The sequence below is a fragment of the Macrosteles quadrilineatus genome, unplaced genomic scaffold, assembly GCF_028750875.1.
Source record: "Macrosteles quadrilineatus isolate MER2022 unplaced genomic scaffold, UCM_ALF_1.0 Scaffold_1__1_contigs__length_201487025, whole genome shotgun sequence".
Classification (NCBI taxonomy): domain Eukaryota; kingdom Metazoa; phylum Arthropoda; class Insecta; order Hemiptera; family Cicadellidae; genus Macrosteles; species Macrosteles quadrilineatus.
Window position 1 is genome coordinate 7,057,794 of NW_026542594.1, and position 20,964 is coordinate 7,078,757.

At 36.2% G+C, this 20,964-nt stretch overlaps 1 protein-coding gene across 1 annotated transcript; it reads left to right on the top strand.

Moving 5' to 3' along the window:
• Nucleotides 1–553: 553 nt before the first annotated feature.
• LOC128990054 (venom carboxylesterase-6-like) lies at nt 554–19,597 on the top strand. The gene is made up of 10 exons (XM_054412285.1): nt 554–868; nt 5,948–6,100; nt 8,087–8,243; nt 8,488–8,673; nt 10,809–11,005; nt 13,337–13,502; nt 14,090–14,274; nt 14,641–14,794; nt 15,301–15,427; nt 16,282–19,597. The coding sequence occupies exons 1-10, from the start codon at nt 665–667 to the stop codon at nt 16,487–16,489; spliced, it is 1,737 nt and encodes a 578-aa protein (XP_054268260.1). The 5' UTR covers nt 554–664; the 3' UTR covers nt 16,490–19,597.
• Nucleotides 19,598–20,964: the final 1,367 nt, after the last annotated feature.

Here is a 20,964-nt window from a genome sequence, read left to right on the forward strand (position 1 = left end):
TTTCCTAAAATATTACTTCCTGTATATTATGTTTGGGTAGTTTAATCGGAACTATTACACAAGTTATTGTTGTTTGCTGGGTTTTAATTTGTTTAGTAGTGTTCAAGTAAATACTTTTAAAGGGTAATTACCTTATAGGTAATATATAGTGTAATATCAATATAAGGATATATAGAGTCACTGAAAGAGTGATTTGAAACCACAGAAGAAAATATTTTCATTGTCTAGATAAGTCTAAATATTTGTATCATGTAACTCATATAACAAGATTTGCATACATAATTTTAGAGTATATAACATCAGATAGCTTTTGAGTTGGTTTATTAGGAATCATTATTGTATATATTTATTCTTCGGAGTACATAAATAATTTGCATTTAGACCATTTAGATTGACCGTATTGATTTAGTATGTACACAGTTACTTGGTCATCTTAAATTACTCACTTGTAGTTATCATACAGAGTACAAGTGTAAGTGCTGTCACCTGTTCAAACCCAGACCACGAGTCCGATAAAAATAGATCTTACATTGTTGTACCGACCAGTGGTGCTCTGCGCTGCACACAAGTGACATCTTTGTCTAACTTTTATTATCTCTTCTTCACCCTCATTTAGTCCCTCTCTTAATGCTTAGGTTTTATTAGTTACTAACTCCACCTAACCATGTTTGTCTTACCCTTGAGTCTATTCGTCTTGGCCGTTGTCTCCCTAACACCATGTTCGCCCCAGCTGGTTACCTCGCCCATGGTTACCGTGGAGCATGGGATGGTCCGAGGACACACCATGAGGACCCCCAGTGGTAGGATGATCTACGCCTTCGAGGGCATTCCGTATGCTAAGCCGCCAGTTGGTGACAGGAGATTTAAGGTAAGTGTATTTTTAAAAGACTTGTGTACACATCATTTAAGTAGTCTTTCAAATATTCATAAATATAAAAAACAATGTTACAGTAGTATCACAAATATAATATTCCATTTAATATCATTAATATGTTTGATTGTCGGAAGGTAGAAAAAGCTTTATCATTGATCTTTTAGTAAATGATTCTGATTGGAGACAACACTGATCTTTAATCAGTGACATAGTTACACAAGGCAAAAATTATGTAAACACTACTCTTTTAATAATATTACTAAGAATGTAAATATTAAAATACCCCCGCCGCAGCAAACCTGCCGACTAAGCGAATTTCCATTTGTCTGAATTGATTTTCAGTTAAATATATTTTAATAACATTAGGTTTAACGAGTACCTAGGTTTGCTGCTACAAGGAAACTAATAAAGTGTGTTTTTGAGTAAAATATTGATAGCTTAGTACAAAATAAATAAATTTGCCAAGTTTGATCAAAATATATTCATAAACAAGCAAACTACAACATTTGACAATATTCTCCATAAGAATAACATGGGAATTTTAAATTTACAATTTTTTTTAATTTTCTCCGTTACTAATAATCGAACAAAAATACTTTTATATACTAAATTATTTGTTTTTTTAAGCTCTTTAAAAAGGTCTAAAGAGAAATTGGGAAATTTTGTGTTTTGAGGGTCAAAAGTGAGAAAAACCAATTTTTACCCCATAAACCCCCCCCCCCCGTAAAGCCCCGTTCCCATGGTCCGATCGTGCTGGTTCGCGAACTCATTCAAGTTTATCCCGCTTTACACCTTTAAACCAAATTTCATCAAAATCGGACAAAAATTACTCAAGTTATCGCGTTCACGGACATATATATATATATATATATATATAAGTCTATATATATATATACATATATAAAAATTTGAACGAATAGTGTTTTTGGCCTCTGGGGACATCAAAATGAAAAAGTAAATCGGTCCCGGGTCTAGGTCTTACCGTGCCACCTACGGTAATAGCTACTTCCCTATAGGGAAATTCGCTAATAATATTAGAATTAGTTTTTCGAAAAACAAAACTATAAACGGATGAAAAAGAGTTATATAGAATTTTAATATGCTGAGCTTAAGCTGTTGTTTATTCAAGGATAACATTTTCAGATGAACTAGTTGCAATACTTAAAATGTGTATCATCTCAAAGATTATTCAAAGGAATGTATTTAAAACTATGAGATTTATTTATATTTTGAATGTTCAAAATATATTAATAACATTAAGGGGGCACAAGTAAGAAGTATTTCCTTTCACACATACAGCTTTTTAAAGTATCTTTTATTTAAATATATTGTGCACAATTGTTTATAAAAAATGCGAACAACATTCTCAAACCGATTTGAATAATCAAATTAAAAGAATACATTTTATTATCATTTTTGTATGTTGTTCATAGTCGTTTTAGGAGAGAGAAAAATATTTTATACAACAAAAGTTCAATATTGGCAACAGGTGTAACGAAAATAACATTGGTAGAACATCTGACTGCCAAGTATAAAAAGAGAAATGAAAATATCGGAGGGAATTCAATTGCTGTCTCATTGCCAACAAGATTCACCTGCCAAGATACAAGCATTTATTGTTGATTCACTCCAAATAATCAAAGCTTATTTTATGTCAATTCTTTTCACATCATTTATAGTTTAAATTAGAGGTACAAATACCAAATAGCGGGGTTGGTCTTACGCTGTCTTGCAGCTCATGGTATTTAAAAATATTTTGTTATGACATTGACTGGTTCAATGGAAAATTTATAACAGGAGGCAAAATAGATATTTTTGTAAATAGTGCGCGAAATTGCACTTTTCTGCACATGAGAGAAATGTAAACGCACGATTAGTCCAGGCAAAATACGACAAATTACCCTTAAACCTGGGCAAAATTGCTTCACAACTGATTGAAGTGGTATTCAACACAGAAAATAATGCTTTAGTATAACATATCCAAAATCGGACAAAATCCGACCATGGGAAATTACTAAAAAATCAAATTCAAAATGGCGGCAAAATTTCAGATTTTTGAGATATTTGTTTTAAGACCTCTGGCGGTATGGGATAACGGAAATCACATATACATAAATTAAATATCAGATTGGATGTTGAAATATCATATAATTACAAGAATAAACTTTATTAAAACAACAAGGGCATATGTGTATGTCTATTTAGTTTCCATAGTTACTTAAAAAAGAACTAAATTTAATAAGTTTTCTTGGACAAAATATTCATTTGAATAACTGTTATCATTTTGTTTCAATGTCCTTACATTTATTAATCTGGCACTCCCCTCAAGAAGCAGAACAAGATAGTCCGTTCTGTTTGCCCCCACAGTTGCGTAATGGGTCATAAAAGAAGAATGGTCCATTTTCAATAATCACTCTAGGGTTGGCGGAATATCAGATACTGTACGGTAGTAGGCCTACGAGTGTTTCACCAAGAAGGACATTATTCTCAGACGTTTGAACAAATATGTTAAAAAATAACTATTATATGAAACAGTAAACATGAATACTATAGTATGAAACAGTAAACATGCCAAAAGAGGCAATACAAAAAGACTACAAAACAAAAAGTCGTACCCCCATACATTTCTTATGGACGTTTCGTAGTTTGAACATTTTTTAAGATAACTTTTCTTATATCTCCAGTTTTTACTAACGCTTGCAGTTTGTTCTAGCCTTAAAATATTCTGTGATAAAAGGGTTTACATTTGAGCTATTGATCATTAAAATCGGATGATTTAGAAACGAGCTACGAACCATATCACATTATTAAATTTAATTTTTTAGATATAAGTTTTTATTAAAATAAGTATATCTCGGGTTGTTAATATGTCACCAAGTTCATTCTGGTCTCAAATTACTCAGTGAATCTTTGGCTTTAATTTTATTAACCATTTAATACAATTAGATGAATATTAATTGAGTCATGAATCTTTATTTAACAGTAGATTATTTGCTTTTCAAAATTTGTCTTTAGTTTTAGCATAGACAAAAATTCTTTTTGTCTATGGTTTTAGACATATATCCCCAATTCTAAATAGCTCCCAAAAATCTTTACCGTCTTAAATAAATAGTAACATTATTGACTTTTGTTTTAGCTATAGATTACTTATTGGGAGTTATTAGAATTGGGGATAAATGCCCTAAACTAAAGACAAATTTTGTGAAACAAATAATTTACTGTTAAATAAATATTCATGACTCATTTTAAATTTGTCAGATTTTATTAAGTGATACATAAAATTAAAGCCAAACATCCACTGAGTAATTTGATACAAGAAAAAACTTGGTGACATATTAGCAACCTGAGATATACATCTTTAAATTAAAACTTATTTCTAAAGAGTTAAATTTAATATTGTGTTAGGGTTTCTCGTCTTTAACACGTTCGACTTTAATGATCAATAGCTCAAATGAAAACACTTTTATCACCGAACATTTTAAGGCTAGGGCAAACTGCAACCGTTTGTAAAAACTGGAGATATAAGAAAAATTATCTTAAAAAAAATTCAAACTACGTAACGTCCATAAGAAATGTATGAGGGAGAATTTTCGTTTGAATATATCTTCAAAACGAAAAAAAATATTTAAAAACGGATTTTAGCATTGAAATCAGCGTGAAAATCTAATGTATAATGATGTGTCACAACACTATCTTTACGTTTAAAAAAATATATTTATATCCAATATGGCGGATCCAATATGGCGGATCCAATATGGCGGATCCAATATGGCAGATCCAAGATGGCGGCCAAAATGCGTTCCCTATCAAAATAAAGGACTAACCACAACAAATATCGGTGGTAATCTCAAGTAAATATCTCAAAAATATGCATAAAAATGCATGTGACATATTTTTTAATGTGTCCAATTTTGGGGATAACCGCCATTTTAAATCGTCATTTGAGGGGGTTTCCTGTAGACCGATTTTTTGGCAACTTTTAGTACGTCACTCTGCACACACAACACTATACTAAATAAAACCATACAATGTTTTCTTGCATTGTTTTAAGGCCATGTCCCATATTTATCTGACTATTGGTGTTTTAAAATAAATGGCTCTTAAGAAAAATTGCCGCCATTTTAAAATGTATTTTTAGACACTTTCCCATGGTCGGATTTTGTCGGATTTTGGATATGTTGTAAAGTAACATTTGTTGAGTCGAATGCCACTTCAAAGGCTCATGAAGCAATTTTGCCCAGGTCAAATCATAATTTTACTAGACAAGATCCTCAGGCGAGTGTAGAAAGTTTCTTGAGTGCGGCAAAGGCACTTTGTGCTGATGTTACACACGTACAGTTTCTATTAAGCATATAAATAACTAGTCTTTCAAACATTAAACAACTCGTTTTAGTTTAGGTTAAATCCAGGCGTTGAATGAAAATGTAATGTTAACACAAAACAACAGTTTAAGTCGTAGTATCAATGCTAATTGCTGTGAAACGCAGCACCAGCTGATCGTAGTCGTAGTATCTTTAAGCGTTGTCAACTTATATTCAAGCGTACAAGTATTACGTCACACTGTTTTGTGATGGTCGGTTGGAATACTGGAGTACGGAAAAGTAAAATGAGTGCGTCAAATGTAAGTAAATGCAGATATTAGCCACTTTTCGTACTATAATCAGTGCAATGAAGCCTGCTTTGTCAGGTAAATGTAGGAAACATTGTTTTGTTATGTGCTAGAAGTGACTGTATGTTGTTTACATTGATCCAAAGTATCTTACGTTTTCATTAGGTTTCTGTTCATCCAACGAACAAAAATCAAATACCTGGAGGATTATCAAGTGGGACAAGCGAAGCTCTTATACCATACTCTCGTTTTTGTAGGAGTAGTTGTATGTTTAGATTTGTATAAACAGGTTAAGTGTAAGAGAGGGCCACGTGGCCCTAACTTTGCCTGATTAAATAAATCATTTTTCATTTCATTTCATTATTTGTCTGCAGTAGGACCACATGACCTACCCTGAGATCAAGGGTTGCCTTTACCTCAATATTTACACTATTTTTACTTTGGTAACTGATACTATTGTACAGGAACCTCACTACCGTACCAAGCCCTGGCTGGGAGTGTGGGACGCTACTCGACCTGGTAGTCTTTGTCTGCAGTACGACCACATGACCTACCTAGAAGAAGAACCTATCATAGGAGATGAAGACTGCCTGTACCTCAACGTCTACACTCCTGAGGTGATATAGCTCATAATTCAGGGCTTAGTGAATGATTCTTGTGAATCATTCACTATGAATCGTTACTATGAATCATTACTATGAATATGTTGAAAGTATACTAACACAATCTTAATAGACAAAATAATTGAATTATTGACTAAACAGCTGTTTGCTGGCATTAGCAAAATTTAAAACGAGCTGGAAGTCGTTTTGAAAGGTTATGTTTACATTAAAACTGTTTTCGTTTTGTATATTAGTTTGCTGAAATAATGGTGCATTATGACAAAAAATATGGCTTAAAGTTTTGTTTTGCTGGCCATGCCAGCTGTCACCGTAATTTGGGGACCGAGCAGGTTTTTACATACCGGGGCCGCAAAATCAGCTGTCCGCTTACTTACTTAAAACATGAATGCATTTTAAATACACAATCAAAATCCATAGCATTGCAGTAGAATTGTGTTATTGTCACCGTTGCCTACCAACTATTTATTTTTATTTTTGCTAATTCCTCAAATTATTTCTTTACATAACCTTAAAGTTGTAGTTTTGTTGACTATCAGTGTGCATTATTATAGTGGTGAATAGTGGTAATGGTGAAAAATAGCGTTCGTACCACGGACCGAAATGGTTTTGCAGCTCTCGATCGATTTAAGTTCTCGACTTCGTCTCGATCTTAAAAACTATCTCGAGCCGGCAAAACCTAATTTTCGGCCCTAGGTACGAAATATACTATTTTGATCTTAAAAGTGTACTAAAAAAAGTAACTTTACGCAATAGTGATGAAATATACTATTACACAGTTTTGTTATCATACTTTTGTTTATTACTTTTTTTTATAATCCTATTGGCTTAGTGGTAAAAAGTTACTATTTTACTCTTTTTAACTAGGGGTACGTATCAACTGTTTGTATATGTTCATGTTTGACTTCATATCGACGGAATTCGTATCTTAGTTTATTAAAAGTACAGATGTATTTAATTTACGTTAGGTAGCGTAACTATTTTAATATATATGTTGCTCCATATGGTAAGATGTTTTTACTAATTTTCGTTAAAAATAGGTAGGGTTTAAATAAAACATTTTAAGTCAGGGTATCTTTTAAAAATTGATCTTGCAGCTACAGTACATAATTCTCAAACGTGCAACAGCCGAACTAATACAACGTACTAAGTAGAATTATAAGTTTTCACCAATAGCCTACATTTTTATAAAGGTAATTTTGGAAAACTAACTTGTATAGTTTAATTTTTGTTCTATAACCAATGCTGGATAATTTTGTCAACTTTTCTGCTTACTCTCATTGTTAAAATGCAACACATCGTTATACCATCAACAATCAAAATACAATTATTATAAGTCAACCCCGTAAGAAGGACGTATCCTATGCTAGTTCCCTATAAGAAATAACATGTACATTTTCAATTTACATTTTTTTTATTTTCACCTCAACTATTAACTACAAAAAACACTTATTGAGATGCTAGATTAATTGTTTCTTAAATTCTTCTACAAAACGGTTTGGAGAGAAATTGACTAATACTTTGTTTGGGTATTAAATGTTAAAAACATTAATCATTACCCCATAACCCCCCCCCCCCTAAAATAAAACCCCATACCCATTGTTGGATCATATTAGTTCACGAATATGTTTGAATAAACGTAGTAAACCAATTATACAAAGTTATTATACCCATTGGTGTAAACAAAGTTTCATCAAAATTGGATTATTTATACTCGAGTGAATGAAACGGAATTTATGAATTAAAACGAATATTTTTTAGGCTCTGGGGATATCAAATCGAAAACTTAAATCGGTCCCGGGCCCATACCTTACCATGAAACGTACGGTAATGGCTTATTCCTTATGTTGTAAATTCGCTTAAACCTATGAATATTGATAACCTGATTCCAGTAAATCAGAATTTAGGTAGATGGACCTTTTTTGTTCCAAATTCAAAAATCTTTATATTTTCTACGCTTCACTTTGTCTTCTGTTTCTCCAGCTGCCAACAGGGTTTGTTTCTCTCAATCCCAAAGATGTCATCGTGTATATCCACGGGGGCTGCTTCACATTTGGAGGAGGTCACGTCTTCAAGCCGACCTACTTACTAGAGCGAGACGTTATCTATGTATCAATAAACTACAGGCTAGGTCCTCTTGGTAAGTTATGTTTGTAGCGTAAGGATAAACAAGTATAAAAGTCGCTGAAAATAAATCTGAATTCTGTCCCCGATATCGCTTCCTTTTTTGCTCGACTTTCCTACGAATGAAATATTGTCATATTGTACATGCATTGTTCTTGTGCTATCAGAAAAATTATCAAATAGTTTCACTAATTGTGTAATAAGATAATTGCAAATTAATAAAACTACCAGAAAAAAATTATACAACCAACTTTTAACAGGATTTCTAAGTACTGAAGATGATATTGTTCCTGGCAACATGGGCTTGAAAGACCAGGTGATGGCGCTGCAGTGGATACAGAAAAATATAGCAGCTTTTGGAGGAAACGCTGGCAGTGTGACTATTGCTGGAATGTCAGCTGGGGGCGCTAGTGTGCACTACCACTACCTCTCACAGAGATCAGTAGGTTAGTGTAAAGTTGCGTGTAGACAAGAGGTATACTCTCTAGTGTGCATTACCACTACCTTTCACAGAGATCAGTAGGTTAGTGTAAAGTAGCGGGTAGACAACAGGTGTGCATAACCACTACCTCTCACAGAGATCAGTAGGTTAGTGTAAAGTAGCGGGTAGACAACAGGTGTGCATAACCACTACCTCTCACAGAGATCAGTAGGTTAGTGTAAAGTAGCGGGTAGACAACAGGTGTGCATAACCACTACCTCTCACAGAGATCAGTAGGTTAGTGTAAAGTAGCGGGTAGACAACAGGTGTGCATAACCACTACCTCTCACAGAGATCAGTAGGTTAGTGTAAAGTAGCGGGTAGACAACAGGTGTGCATAACCACTACCTCTCACAGAGATCAGTAGGTTAGTGTAAAGTAGCGGGTAGACAACAGGTGTGCATAACCACTACCTCTCACAGAGATCAGTAGGTTAGTGTAAAGTAGCGGGTAGACAACAGGTGTGCATAACCACTACCTCTCACAGAGATCAGTAGGTTAGTGTAAAGTAGCGGGTAGACAACAGGTGTGCATAACCACTACCTCTCACAGAGATCAGTAGGTTAGTGTAAAGTAGCGGGTAGACAACAGGTGTGCATAACCACTACCTCTCACAGAGATCAGTAGGTTAGTGTAAAGTAGCGGGTAGACAACAGGTGTGCATAAAACCACTACTTCTCTAATAAATCAGTAAGATACGATCAAAAGATCAACACCAAGATGCTGCTAATAAACACAGTGTTAAAGTCCGTTAGGTTGACAGAGCTTCTGTTTTAAAATACGTCCACAAGTTATCCTCTGGTGTGTTAGATAGAGACTGAATAAACCGGAGGTGGATCGAGCCACTGTCCCAATATAATGATGACGATAAAAAAGAAAAAAAACTATAACAACGGTTTTTTAAGACCCGGGTTCCATTTTTTATTGGGCTTTAAATTAATTATGCTATCCAACAACAAGGTCGACGTTAGTTAGTAATAAAACCAGTGTTTGGACCGTTTTCTTTCAAAACGTAAAAAATTCCATTGGCGTAGAAAAAAAACTAAATAAAACTTAACAATTAAAAGTGGCTATGATTTTAACAAAATTGTTGTGATATGGTCCATAACCAACGTTTGCGATAAACGTAATACCTTAAAATGAAAGTTGAAGTTGTATTGACAGCGGGAAAGTGCCTTAAAAGCCTGGAAAGCGGCTCAAATCTGAAGCGGAAGTACTGTGCAGAGCTAAAAGATAATGTTTAGGAATATGTGAGCTTGAAGTTATACTTTATTATTTAATGTGAGCTGAGAGCCCCAATCGATGGGTTTTTTTATTATAATTTTATATATCCAAATCTATATTATGTTTACAAAGTGCCCACACAAAGCTGATTCATCTGTAATCCCATAAAACTTTCTAACCAAATCAGAGGTTGCATTGGGCTACCATACCGAGTAAAAAAAACTGCTATTCTAGAATAATTTTATTTGACAAATTTACTTCCTTTAATATTTACGCACATTCTTACCTGTTATTGTGATTTTCTTCCAAAAAAAATGTTTTAAATTGGTAATACCTTATAGGACATACGATTGTTTTTGTTATTCTTGGCTGCATATTCATGTCCCAAGAGATTGGCATGCAGTTTGGTTTCATTTAGCTTACAATTATTACAGGTAATTGTCAATTAAAGTAAATCAATTAAGTTAATGAGAGTTACACTGTACTCTCTACCACTTAACCTGTTGAGAGGTTAAGTGGTAGAGAGGACTTGCTAGTCCTAACTTCGCCTCTTAAATAAAGACATTTTTCATTTCATTTCATTTCATTTCATTACAGGTTGATTTTCTATAACCGTATAGTGTCTATTTCAAAAGTTCTGGTACGGTATTAAGTGTAAGTTCATATGTAATATTGAAACAATAAAATCTAATATACAGCTTTTCCCATTTCATTAACAGTATATTACATTTTCGTTGTTATTGAGCCTAAGTTGTCCTAGCTTCTGTATGTATTCGGATGTAAATGACATAATAAGTAACAAGCCATTCTCAAAAGAAAACTTGGCCCATGAACTTGTACCGTCTCGTACAATTGTTTATTATCGCACTATTACAGGGTTGTTCCACAAGGGCATCTCGATGAGCGGGTCGGCCACCTTGCCCTGGGCTCAGACAGAGGAACCTGCCTCCAAGGCTCGCACCCTAGCCTCGGCCCTGGGCTGTCCCGTGGCACCTAACTGGGATATGGTCAAGTGTCTGAGGAAACGACCCGCCAGAAGGATCGTTGCTCTTCTCAGGACACCTTTGTTTATGGTCAGAATATTAGAAAATACTTGTCAAATTCATATAAATATAGTACACTAATAGTACAGTAGTAAAACGGGGTAACTTGAGACAGTGTGGTAACTTGAGACAATTTGCAGATTTTTTTTACATTTTTTTGTTGGCATACCTGATGAGTTATTGGGAGTTTCCTTAGTGTGAACACGTCATGGAATTTGATCCCTTAACTACTGTATATTAACACATATTGTGATATTCAAGGTAAGATACTTTATTTATGTATTTATTTTGAGTAACAGATGTTCAAAAATTATAGGCTGTATAACTTACCTTGTAGCATCAAGTCTATTATTAGGAATTCAATGATTGTTATTACTTACCTAACTTCAAAAGCTGAGTTGTCAATAATAATCTTCTCTATTCTTAAACGACATGGTATATTAGGTGAGGTCAATACTTCAGTATGATAATATTTTTGTTGGGCATCACTCACCTTATTGAAGTCACGAGAACGTAGTCCTTGTCATGTCACAATCATACACAGTTCATTGCACATAAAATATACAAAAATAAAAATAAAAATAAATCCAAATTTAAAATATTAGACAAAAGTTCTCAACACCGACGTTTCGCCGCACCAAAATCAACGTGCGGCGTTTTCAAGGTTATTCCTCTTCTCACGTAATCGTTGTGAGCGCCTAACCACGACTGACGACCCCGGTGGTGGAGGAGGGGGAGGGGGGACTCTGTTATCAAGAACAGCTGATGGCATTATCTTCTTTTGTTTAGATTTTTCTATGCATCCTTTAATTTCTTTCTCTATTAGTGTATTGTAAACCGGGCTGATATCAATGGATGCGTTGGCTAATGAATCTTGATCTGAAGTAATAAACAAAGCCACCGCTCCACCACCGGGGTCGTCAGTCGTGGTTAGGCGCTCACAACGATTACGTGAGAAGAGGAATAACCTTGAAAACGCCGCACGTTGATTTTGGTGCGGCGAAACGTCGGTGTTGAGAACTTTTGTCTAATATTTTAAATTTGGATTTATTTTTATTTTTATTTTTGTATATTTTATGTGCAATGAACTGTGTATGATTGTGACATGACAAGGACTACGTTCTCGTGACTTCAATAAGGTGAGTGATGCCCAACAAAAATATTATCATACTGAAATAATCTTCTCACTAAGCTATTGCCAACCTAAAATTTATAAAAAAATAAAATACCCTGTTCTGTCCTTGGTGGGGTAACTTGAGACAACTGATTTGACGAAGAAGGTGCTACAGTCAGTGCTATGAAGCGGACTCTCAAGGATAACTGGAAATGGCCGGAAAAAAGGATGAACTTGACTATCGTTGGGAAGATATTGTTGGTGGTATTAACCCCCCTAAAATGCACAATAAGAGGGGGTTTTTTTAGTGCCAGAATTGAACGAAATTTACTAAGTTATGTCTGACATTATGAAAAAAATATTGTTTCCTCTTTTTTAAATACATCTTTTTTTAGTTTGTAAGTTCATATGTGTATTCCTTTGTTTTCCTAGATATTTTATTATGTCTCAAGTTACCATTGCATTATCTAATTTGAGACAACTGTTGTTTTAACATCTGTGTCTCAAGTTACCCCATTTATATGGGTAACTTGAGACACTAATAAAAATAAATAAATAAATAAAATTTCTATATTTACACCAATTATTAAATGTAGAAACCATAGTAACCAGGGTAACTAATGTTTTATTCTAGTTTTTGCAGATTTCCCTATAAAATTATTTGGTAGGGGTTTCTTTTAAGTTGAAAAATGTCTCAAGTTACCCCGTTTTACTCGGTACTAAGAGTACAGTATACTAATAAAACATATACTATGCTTGTTAAAAAGTAGACTGAACATTAACTGTCCAGTTTCCAAACATCCCAATACATTTAAAATATGTGAAAGCAATCAGCAAGTATGAGCATGGCTAACCTCATTTTCCTCATTGCGATGTAGACAGGCTCATGCTGCAGATGTAGCTCATTACTTTAATTTAGAATCGGAAAGAGTGTGACACTGGTAATAAAACCGGTTTACAACAGCTGCACCATTTTAACATGCCTTACTAAAAGGCTTCTATATAGCAAACTTTACTATCCTTAATGTCACAGTATAAAAAGTCATTTAGTTTTGACGTTTACACATTGTAGAAGGTTTATTCCACTGATCTAGTTAGGAATTGGTTACGGATAGTATGAAAAAGTCAATGATAAAAGAACTTTACTTTCACTACAACAGCTATTGAATAACTTTATAAACAAAACAACTGATAACTAACCTATTTAATTTATGATTCTCTATGTACCTGGTTGTCTATTTTCGTAGCCCTGGCACTTCAACCCCACGACCCCGTTCGGACCTGTGCAGGAGCGGGTGGGGATGACACCTTTCCTCAGTCAACATCCCTTTGACATCCTCAGGATGAACCATGTGCAGCCACGACCTTGGCTAGTCAGTGTAACCTCGGAGGAAGGTCTTTACCCTGCTGCTAGTGAGTCATTGATACTTTTTTTAAATCGTTTATTTATAAATATAAGAACCCCTCCCCCCTTCAAAAAACCAAATAAAGTGGACAAGAATTAAGATAATGTCGAGATGTAATGTAACTCTCCATGTTAAGACTAATATAATATAAAAATACTTTTTGTATTAGATTTTAACATAGAATAACGATTGAGACTTAGTTATCGAAAGCATTTGTGAAATTAAAAATATTATATTATTGGCCTTTTGTATCTTAAAATTGAGTATTACCATTGACTATTGGATGCTGAAGTAAAAGGTATTACTTTACATTTTCTTTTCCAATGTCTCCAATATAAAATTATATAATGTCGAGATGATTCATTGGTAGTTTTGAAAATTGGTCTTGATGACAATATCGATCAAATTGTAGTCAATTGTAAATCAAAAACTTTCGAGATATTTGAGTAGTTCCACTTGTATAATTTTACCATTTACTCATTAATGTGAAACATTTTATATCATTGTTTTATAATAAATTATTGGTTTTAAAACATGGCAGGCGAAGTAGGTGAATGAATATTAACAGTCTTGATATGTTTTACTTTTTTACAGATTTTGTAGCGAACGCAACTTTATTAGCAGAGATTGAACAGAACTGGTTGAACATTGCACCAGCTCTCTTAGATTACAACTACACTGTACTGCCTCATCGCAGGGATGAAACTAGCATGAAGATCAAGCAGTTCTACATGAAGGGCCAGCCGATATCACGGCCAACCGTAGCACCTTTTATTCAAGTAATCAGTTATTTCAATTAGTTCGCTATTTTTAAATCAATATTGACATCGTATAATCAATCCGACGAATTGGAATCCTGAGCGGATGTAAATATTCTTTCTGTTTGAAGCGTGGCTTTAATTAATTCTCTGTTCATGTACTACTCAACCTTGGGCATGGTAAGAAATGGATTCAGTTAGAAATAATCTTATAACCCTTTTGCCTTTGTGTATTTTTCTCTGTAAATGATAATACCCTTTTATTTAATTTAAGAATCTAGATATCGTATCCAACTAAATCATCTGGAGCTATGATAAATCATCATCGGTAGTATCACTGCACAGTTTGATATCTATTTTCCAACTTGAGTGTTGTTCAATGTCTAGATGGCTGGGGACCGACTATTTGTTGTGGAGACTGAGAGGTCTGCTAGGATGCAGGCTGCTGCCAGACTAGCGCCTGTGTACTTCTACAAGTTCTCCTACAGGGGAAAACACTCGCTCTCAGAGCTGGTATCAGGCGGATCCACAGAAAACTTCGGTGAGATTTCGTGATTTATCATCCTTAACCTTTAACCTAAATCAATTTGGATTAAACCGCAGACTACATCTTATAATTATATGTACTAATGGATCTCTTTACGGGTCTTAACAGCAAACTTCAGTCTTAAGGAAGTTACATAACTGCAAAATTACTAGAAGGCCTAATTAATACTTGTTTTAGACTTAATGTCTGAATTTTCTGTTTTTATTATGAATTAAGAATTATTTTTTTAAATACGTATAATATGCGAAGTATGTGGCATCCATCGTCTGGAATTTAAACAACATTTAATTCTCATATTTTTATGTGAAAATTACGAAATCAAATTTTTAACATCTCCGAAGCTTAGATATTAGCACTGCAAATCTCTACCAGATTTACAAACAGTACTAATTAAAACATGAATTTGAAAATACTTTCTTTGCAGCAATATTCTTTGCATTAGTTTTACAATATCTTTCGCAACAAAGGCCTTCATTTTTTTACATAAGGTTTTGACGCAGGAGTAAGTCACGGGGATGACTTGGGATACGTCGTTGGAGTCAAGTACATAAATCCTACAGAAATTGAGTCAGACCGTAGAATGAACAAGCTCATGGTAGACATGTGGATAAACTTTGCCAAAACTGGGTAAGTTATATCTCAATAGAAATAATTTGTATACAAAATAGTACAAACATTACTGAATAAACACAAAAATACGTAGAACTATTGAAAATCTCTTATCCCCTGTATAAGAGAATGAGAAATCAGATTAAATACAATGAAAATGTATGATATGCTATTACAATCCACAGAGCTCAAAAAGGATTTTTTAACACAACTATAAAATGTGAATTTAACATTTCCAAATCAAGTTTGTTCTAGTCAAAAATACTATAAAATTAACCACTGTATGTATGCTGCTACCGGAGTCATATTAATGGTAATGGTGGTTAATGGTTTGGCTTTACACAAATAATTAAACTATTTGTTCACGATTAGAAGATAGTATTCAATTTTGACAAAGCATTTACTGTTTGTCCTATGATTAGCTTTTAGTGCTAATCATCATGAAACCCGTAATTATCAACCATTTCTTGAACAATATTTTGCTTAAATTGATTTAGTGAAGCTTTCTACAATAGGCCTAAATCAATGGTGTGTGCAATATAAATGTATGAATAATAGATTAAATAGTCGGCCTACTTGGTTGCATCTGTACTAGTGCCAATCAGTAACAAATCTACAAAAGTTATTTGCATACATTTTACACTCATCCTTCATTCATATATATTACGTCCTATTTCGTCTTCATATCAACTGATTATAATAGTAATTATACAATGTATGCGTAACGTTTTTGAGGAAGCTTGTGCATTTGAATCATTATATACTTGTACAATTAATACTTCCATAAACAAGTTTAAATTGTTAAACAATGTAGGCTGGTGCTGTTGTTGACTAAGCATTTGTTAATCTTAGTAAATTTACCTGTTTCACAGGAAGCCTGTATTTGGTGCCTCAGACTGGGTACCCGTGTCACCCATCGCTGGTACCTCAGGTCCACTTAACTATCTGCACATCACCTCCCCAGACCAGGCCAAGACAGAGTCGTCTACCGACCTGGGCAACAAAGCATTCTGGGACTCACTGCCTCTCAACGAACCACCTAACATGTTTGCTGGACCTGGGAGACACACTGAGTTCTAGGTCCTCTCCTGTACATCATCTCCCCAGACCAGGCCAAGACAGAGTCATCTAACGACCTTGGCAACAGAGCATTCTAGGACTCTCTACCTCTCAACGAACCACCTAACATGTTAGCTAGACCTGGGATACACACTGAGTTCTATGTCCTCTCCTGTACATCATCTCCCCAGTCCAGGCCAAGACAGAGTCATCTAACGACCTTGGCAACAGAGCATTCTAGGACTCTCTACCTCTCAACGAACCACCTAACATGTTTGCTAGACCTGGGATACACACTGAGTTCTATGTCCTCTCCTGTACATCATCTCCCCAGACCAGGCCAAGACAGATTCATCTATCGATCTGGGCAACAGAGCGCTCTGGGACTCTCTACCTCTCAACGAACCACCTAACATGTTTGCTGGACCTGGGAGACACACTGAGTTCTAGGTCCTCTCCTGTACATCATCTCCCCAGACCAGGCCAAGACAGATTCATCTATCGATCTGGGCAACAGAGCGCTCTGGGACTCTCTACCTCTCAACGAACCACCTAACATGTTTGCTAGACCTGGGAGACACACTGAGTTCTAGGTCCTCTCCTGTACATCATCTCCCCAGACCAGGCCAAGACAGATTCATCTATCGATCTGGGCAACAGAGCGCTCTGGGACTCTCTACCTCTCAACGAACCACCTAACATGTTTGCTAGACCTGGGAGACACACTGAGTTCTATGTCCTCTCCTGTACATCATCTCCCCAGACCAGGCCAAGACAGATTCATCTATCGATCTGGGCAACAGAGCGCTCTGGGACTCTCTACCTCTCAACGAACCACCTAACATGTTTGCTGGACCTGGGAGACACACTGAGTTCTATGTCCTCTCCTGTACATCATCTCCCCAGACCAGGCCAAGACAGATTCATCTATCGATCTGGGCAACAGAGCGCTCTGGGACTCTCTACCTCTCAACGAACCACCTAACATGTTTGCTAGACCTGGGAGACACACTGAGTTCTAGGTCCTCTCCTGTACATCATCTCCCCAGACCAGGCCAAGACAGAGTCATCTACCGACCTTGGCAACAGAGCATTCTAGGACTCTCTACCTCTCAACGAACCACCTAACATGTTTGCTGGACCTGGGAGACACACTGAGTTCTAGGTCCTCTCCTGTACATCATCTCCCCAGACCGGGCCAAGACAGAGTCATCTACCGACCTTGGCAACAGAGCATTCTAGGACTGTCTACCTCTCAACGAACCACCTAACATGTTTGCTGGACCTGGGAGACACACTGAGTTCTATGTCCTCTCCTGCTCATCATCTCCCCAGTCCAGGCCAAGACAGAGTCATCTAACGACCTTGGCAACAGAGCATTCTAGGACTCTCTACCTCTCAACGAACCACCTAACATGTTTGCTAGACCTGGGATACACACTGAGTTCTATGTCCTCTCCTGTACATCATCTCCCCAGTCCAGGCCAAGACAGAGTCATCTAACGACCTTGGCAACAGAGCATTCTAGGACTCTCTACCTCTCAACGAACCACCTAACATGTTTGCTAGACCTGGGATACACACTGAGTTCTATGTCCTCTCCTGTACATCATCTCCCCAGTCCAGGCCAAGACAGAGTCATCTAACGACCTTGGCAACAGAGCATTCTAGGACTCTCTACCTCTCAACGAACCACCTAACATGTTTGCTAGACCTGGGATACACACTGAGTTCTATGTCCTCTCCTGTACATCATCTCCCCAGTCCAGGCCAAGACAGAGTCATCTAACGACCTTGGCAACAGAGCATTCTAGGACTCTCTACCTCTCAACGAACCACCTAACATGTTTGCTAGACCTGGGATACACACTGAGTTCTATGTCCTCTCCTGTACATCATCTCCCCAGACCAGGCCAAGACAGTGTCATCTAACGACCTTGGCAACAGAGCATTCTAGGACTCTCTACCTCTCAACGAACCACCTAACATGTTTGCTAGACCTGGGATACACACTGAGTTCTATGTCCTCTCCTGTACATCATCTCCCCAGTCCAGGCCAAGACATAATCATCTACCGACCTTGGCAACAGAGCATTCTAGGACTCTCTACCTCTCAACGAACCACCTAACATGTTTGCTAGACCTGGGATACACACTGAGTTCTATGTCCTCTCCTGTACATCATCTCCCCAGACCAGGCCAAGACAGAGTCATCTAACGACCTTGGCAACAGAGCATTCTAGGACTCTCTACCTCTCAACGAACCACCTAACATGTTTGCTAGACCTGGGATACACACTGAGTTGTATGTCCTCTCCTGTACATCATCTCCCCAGACCAGGCCAAGACAGATTCATCTATTGATCTGGGCAACAGAGCGCTCTGGGACTCTCTACCTCTCAACGAACAACCTAACATGTTTGCTAGACCTGAGAGACACACTGAGTTCTATGTCCTCTCCTGCACATCATCTCCCCAGTCCAGGTTAAGATAGAGTTATCTACAGACTTTAGCAACAGAGCGCTCTGGGACTCTCTACCTCTCAGCGAACAACCTAACATGTTTGCTAGACCTGAGAGACACACTGAGTTCTATGTCCTCTCCTGCACATCATCTCCCCAGTCCAGGTTAAGATAGAGTTATCTACAGACTTTAGCAACAGAGCGCTCTGGGACTCTCTACCTCTCAACGAACAACCTAACATGTTTGCTAGACCTGAGAGACACACTGAGTTCTATGTCCTCTCCTGCTCATCATCTCCCCAGTCCAGGTTAAGATAGAGTTATCTACAGACTTTAGCAATAGAGCGCTCTGGGACTCTCTACCTCTCAACGAACAACCTAACATGTTTACTAGACCTGACAGACACACTGAGTTCTATGTCCTCTCCTGCACATCATCTCCCCAGTCCAGGTTAAGATAGAGTTATCTACAGACTTTAGCAACAGAGCATTCTGGGACTGTATACCTCTCAACGATCAACGTAACATGTTTGCTGGACCTGGGAGAAACACTGAGTTTTAGATAAATGTAGACATTGCCCTTTTATAACTCCTCTCATTATTACGTCATATTATGTTCTTCAACTTATTTAAAAATAAATTTAAAAATAAACTTATACTTTTAATAGTGTTAATAATTAGTCGGGACCACGAAAGTTTGCAGTTGAGGGAGGAGCCTATTTACCACGTGACTTCGATGGAGCCAACGGGCGATATGTCAACGTCGCACTAGCTTTGTCTTGTGATTGGCTGACACCAACTGCAAACTTTCGTAGCCCCGAATGCTTTTCCTTCTTTTGCTATCCATACTTTCTAAATTAAAAATACTCTCTGATTCAACATGAACAATTATATCTAGGTTTTTTTAGAGGTCAGCGGCCTCTTTTAACCTTGCAAGCCCGACCACATAAACTAACTGCCCGTTCATGAATCGTATACAGCAAAGCAAGGAGTGAGCCGGTACAGTACAAAGGTGAACTATACTGGTAAAATGTTTTCGGCAGTGACCATGATCCGAACCCACGACATCCGTGTGCCTTGGGCCCGAAGTCCGTGACGCTATCGACTGAGCCACCGACTCACTAAGGTTTTTGATTCGTTGGGTAAATTGTGAGTTTAAAACTGAATGATCCTACGTTAGTGAAAGTCTTCGACAGCAATTTACGGATAATTAATTTTAATTAAAATTTAACTCTGTTCATATTCTGCAAGAGCTTTGAGACTGGTGTAATCCTTGGATGATAAAGCTCAAGATTAGGCTGATTAAAGTTCCTTTAGTTCTCAATTAGTCATGGTTTTGACGAAGTTTTAGATAAATGTATATATCCACGTCATATAAATATCCGGTAATTTTTAAACAATAAGATTAAATTCATAAAAAAACTATATCTTAAACTATCTAAAGACGGGGAATAGCTTTAAAAGTCTTAATAAACATTATTAGAAATTTTCTTATGTTATCATAGTAAATAAAGTAATGAAAATTATACGAATAGTTTGCTAAAGAAATCTCAAATTTCTTGAATAGATCATTTTATTTGCCCAATTTAGCTATCCATGATTATCGCGTTCATAATTAATGCGAACAATATATTCTCTATTTTTTTCAATAACGTTATGTACTCATTACATATTTTCATATTATGTACTTTGAAAATTTAACAATAATACAATTCAATTATTTTAGGCCACATTAATAATCTGATAGACGATCACCTAGTAAATTATGTTACCAAACAACTACGTGACTGCACTCTGCACTACAGTATACTTCGGAAAATCCACCTTGAGCAAAGTATGAAATAGACACAGTGAACTGCTTGAATGTAATATAGTTTGTTCTAGAATGAAAATCAACCATTCATCATCATTTATCATAAAACCAATTGTACGTTTATACTAGCCTCTATATCCATAGTTAGAAAACATATAATTTATTATTGATCAAGAAAAACTTCAAATGAATTACAGACCAGTTTAGGTAAATATACATTA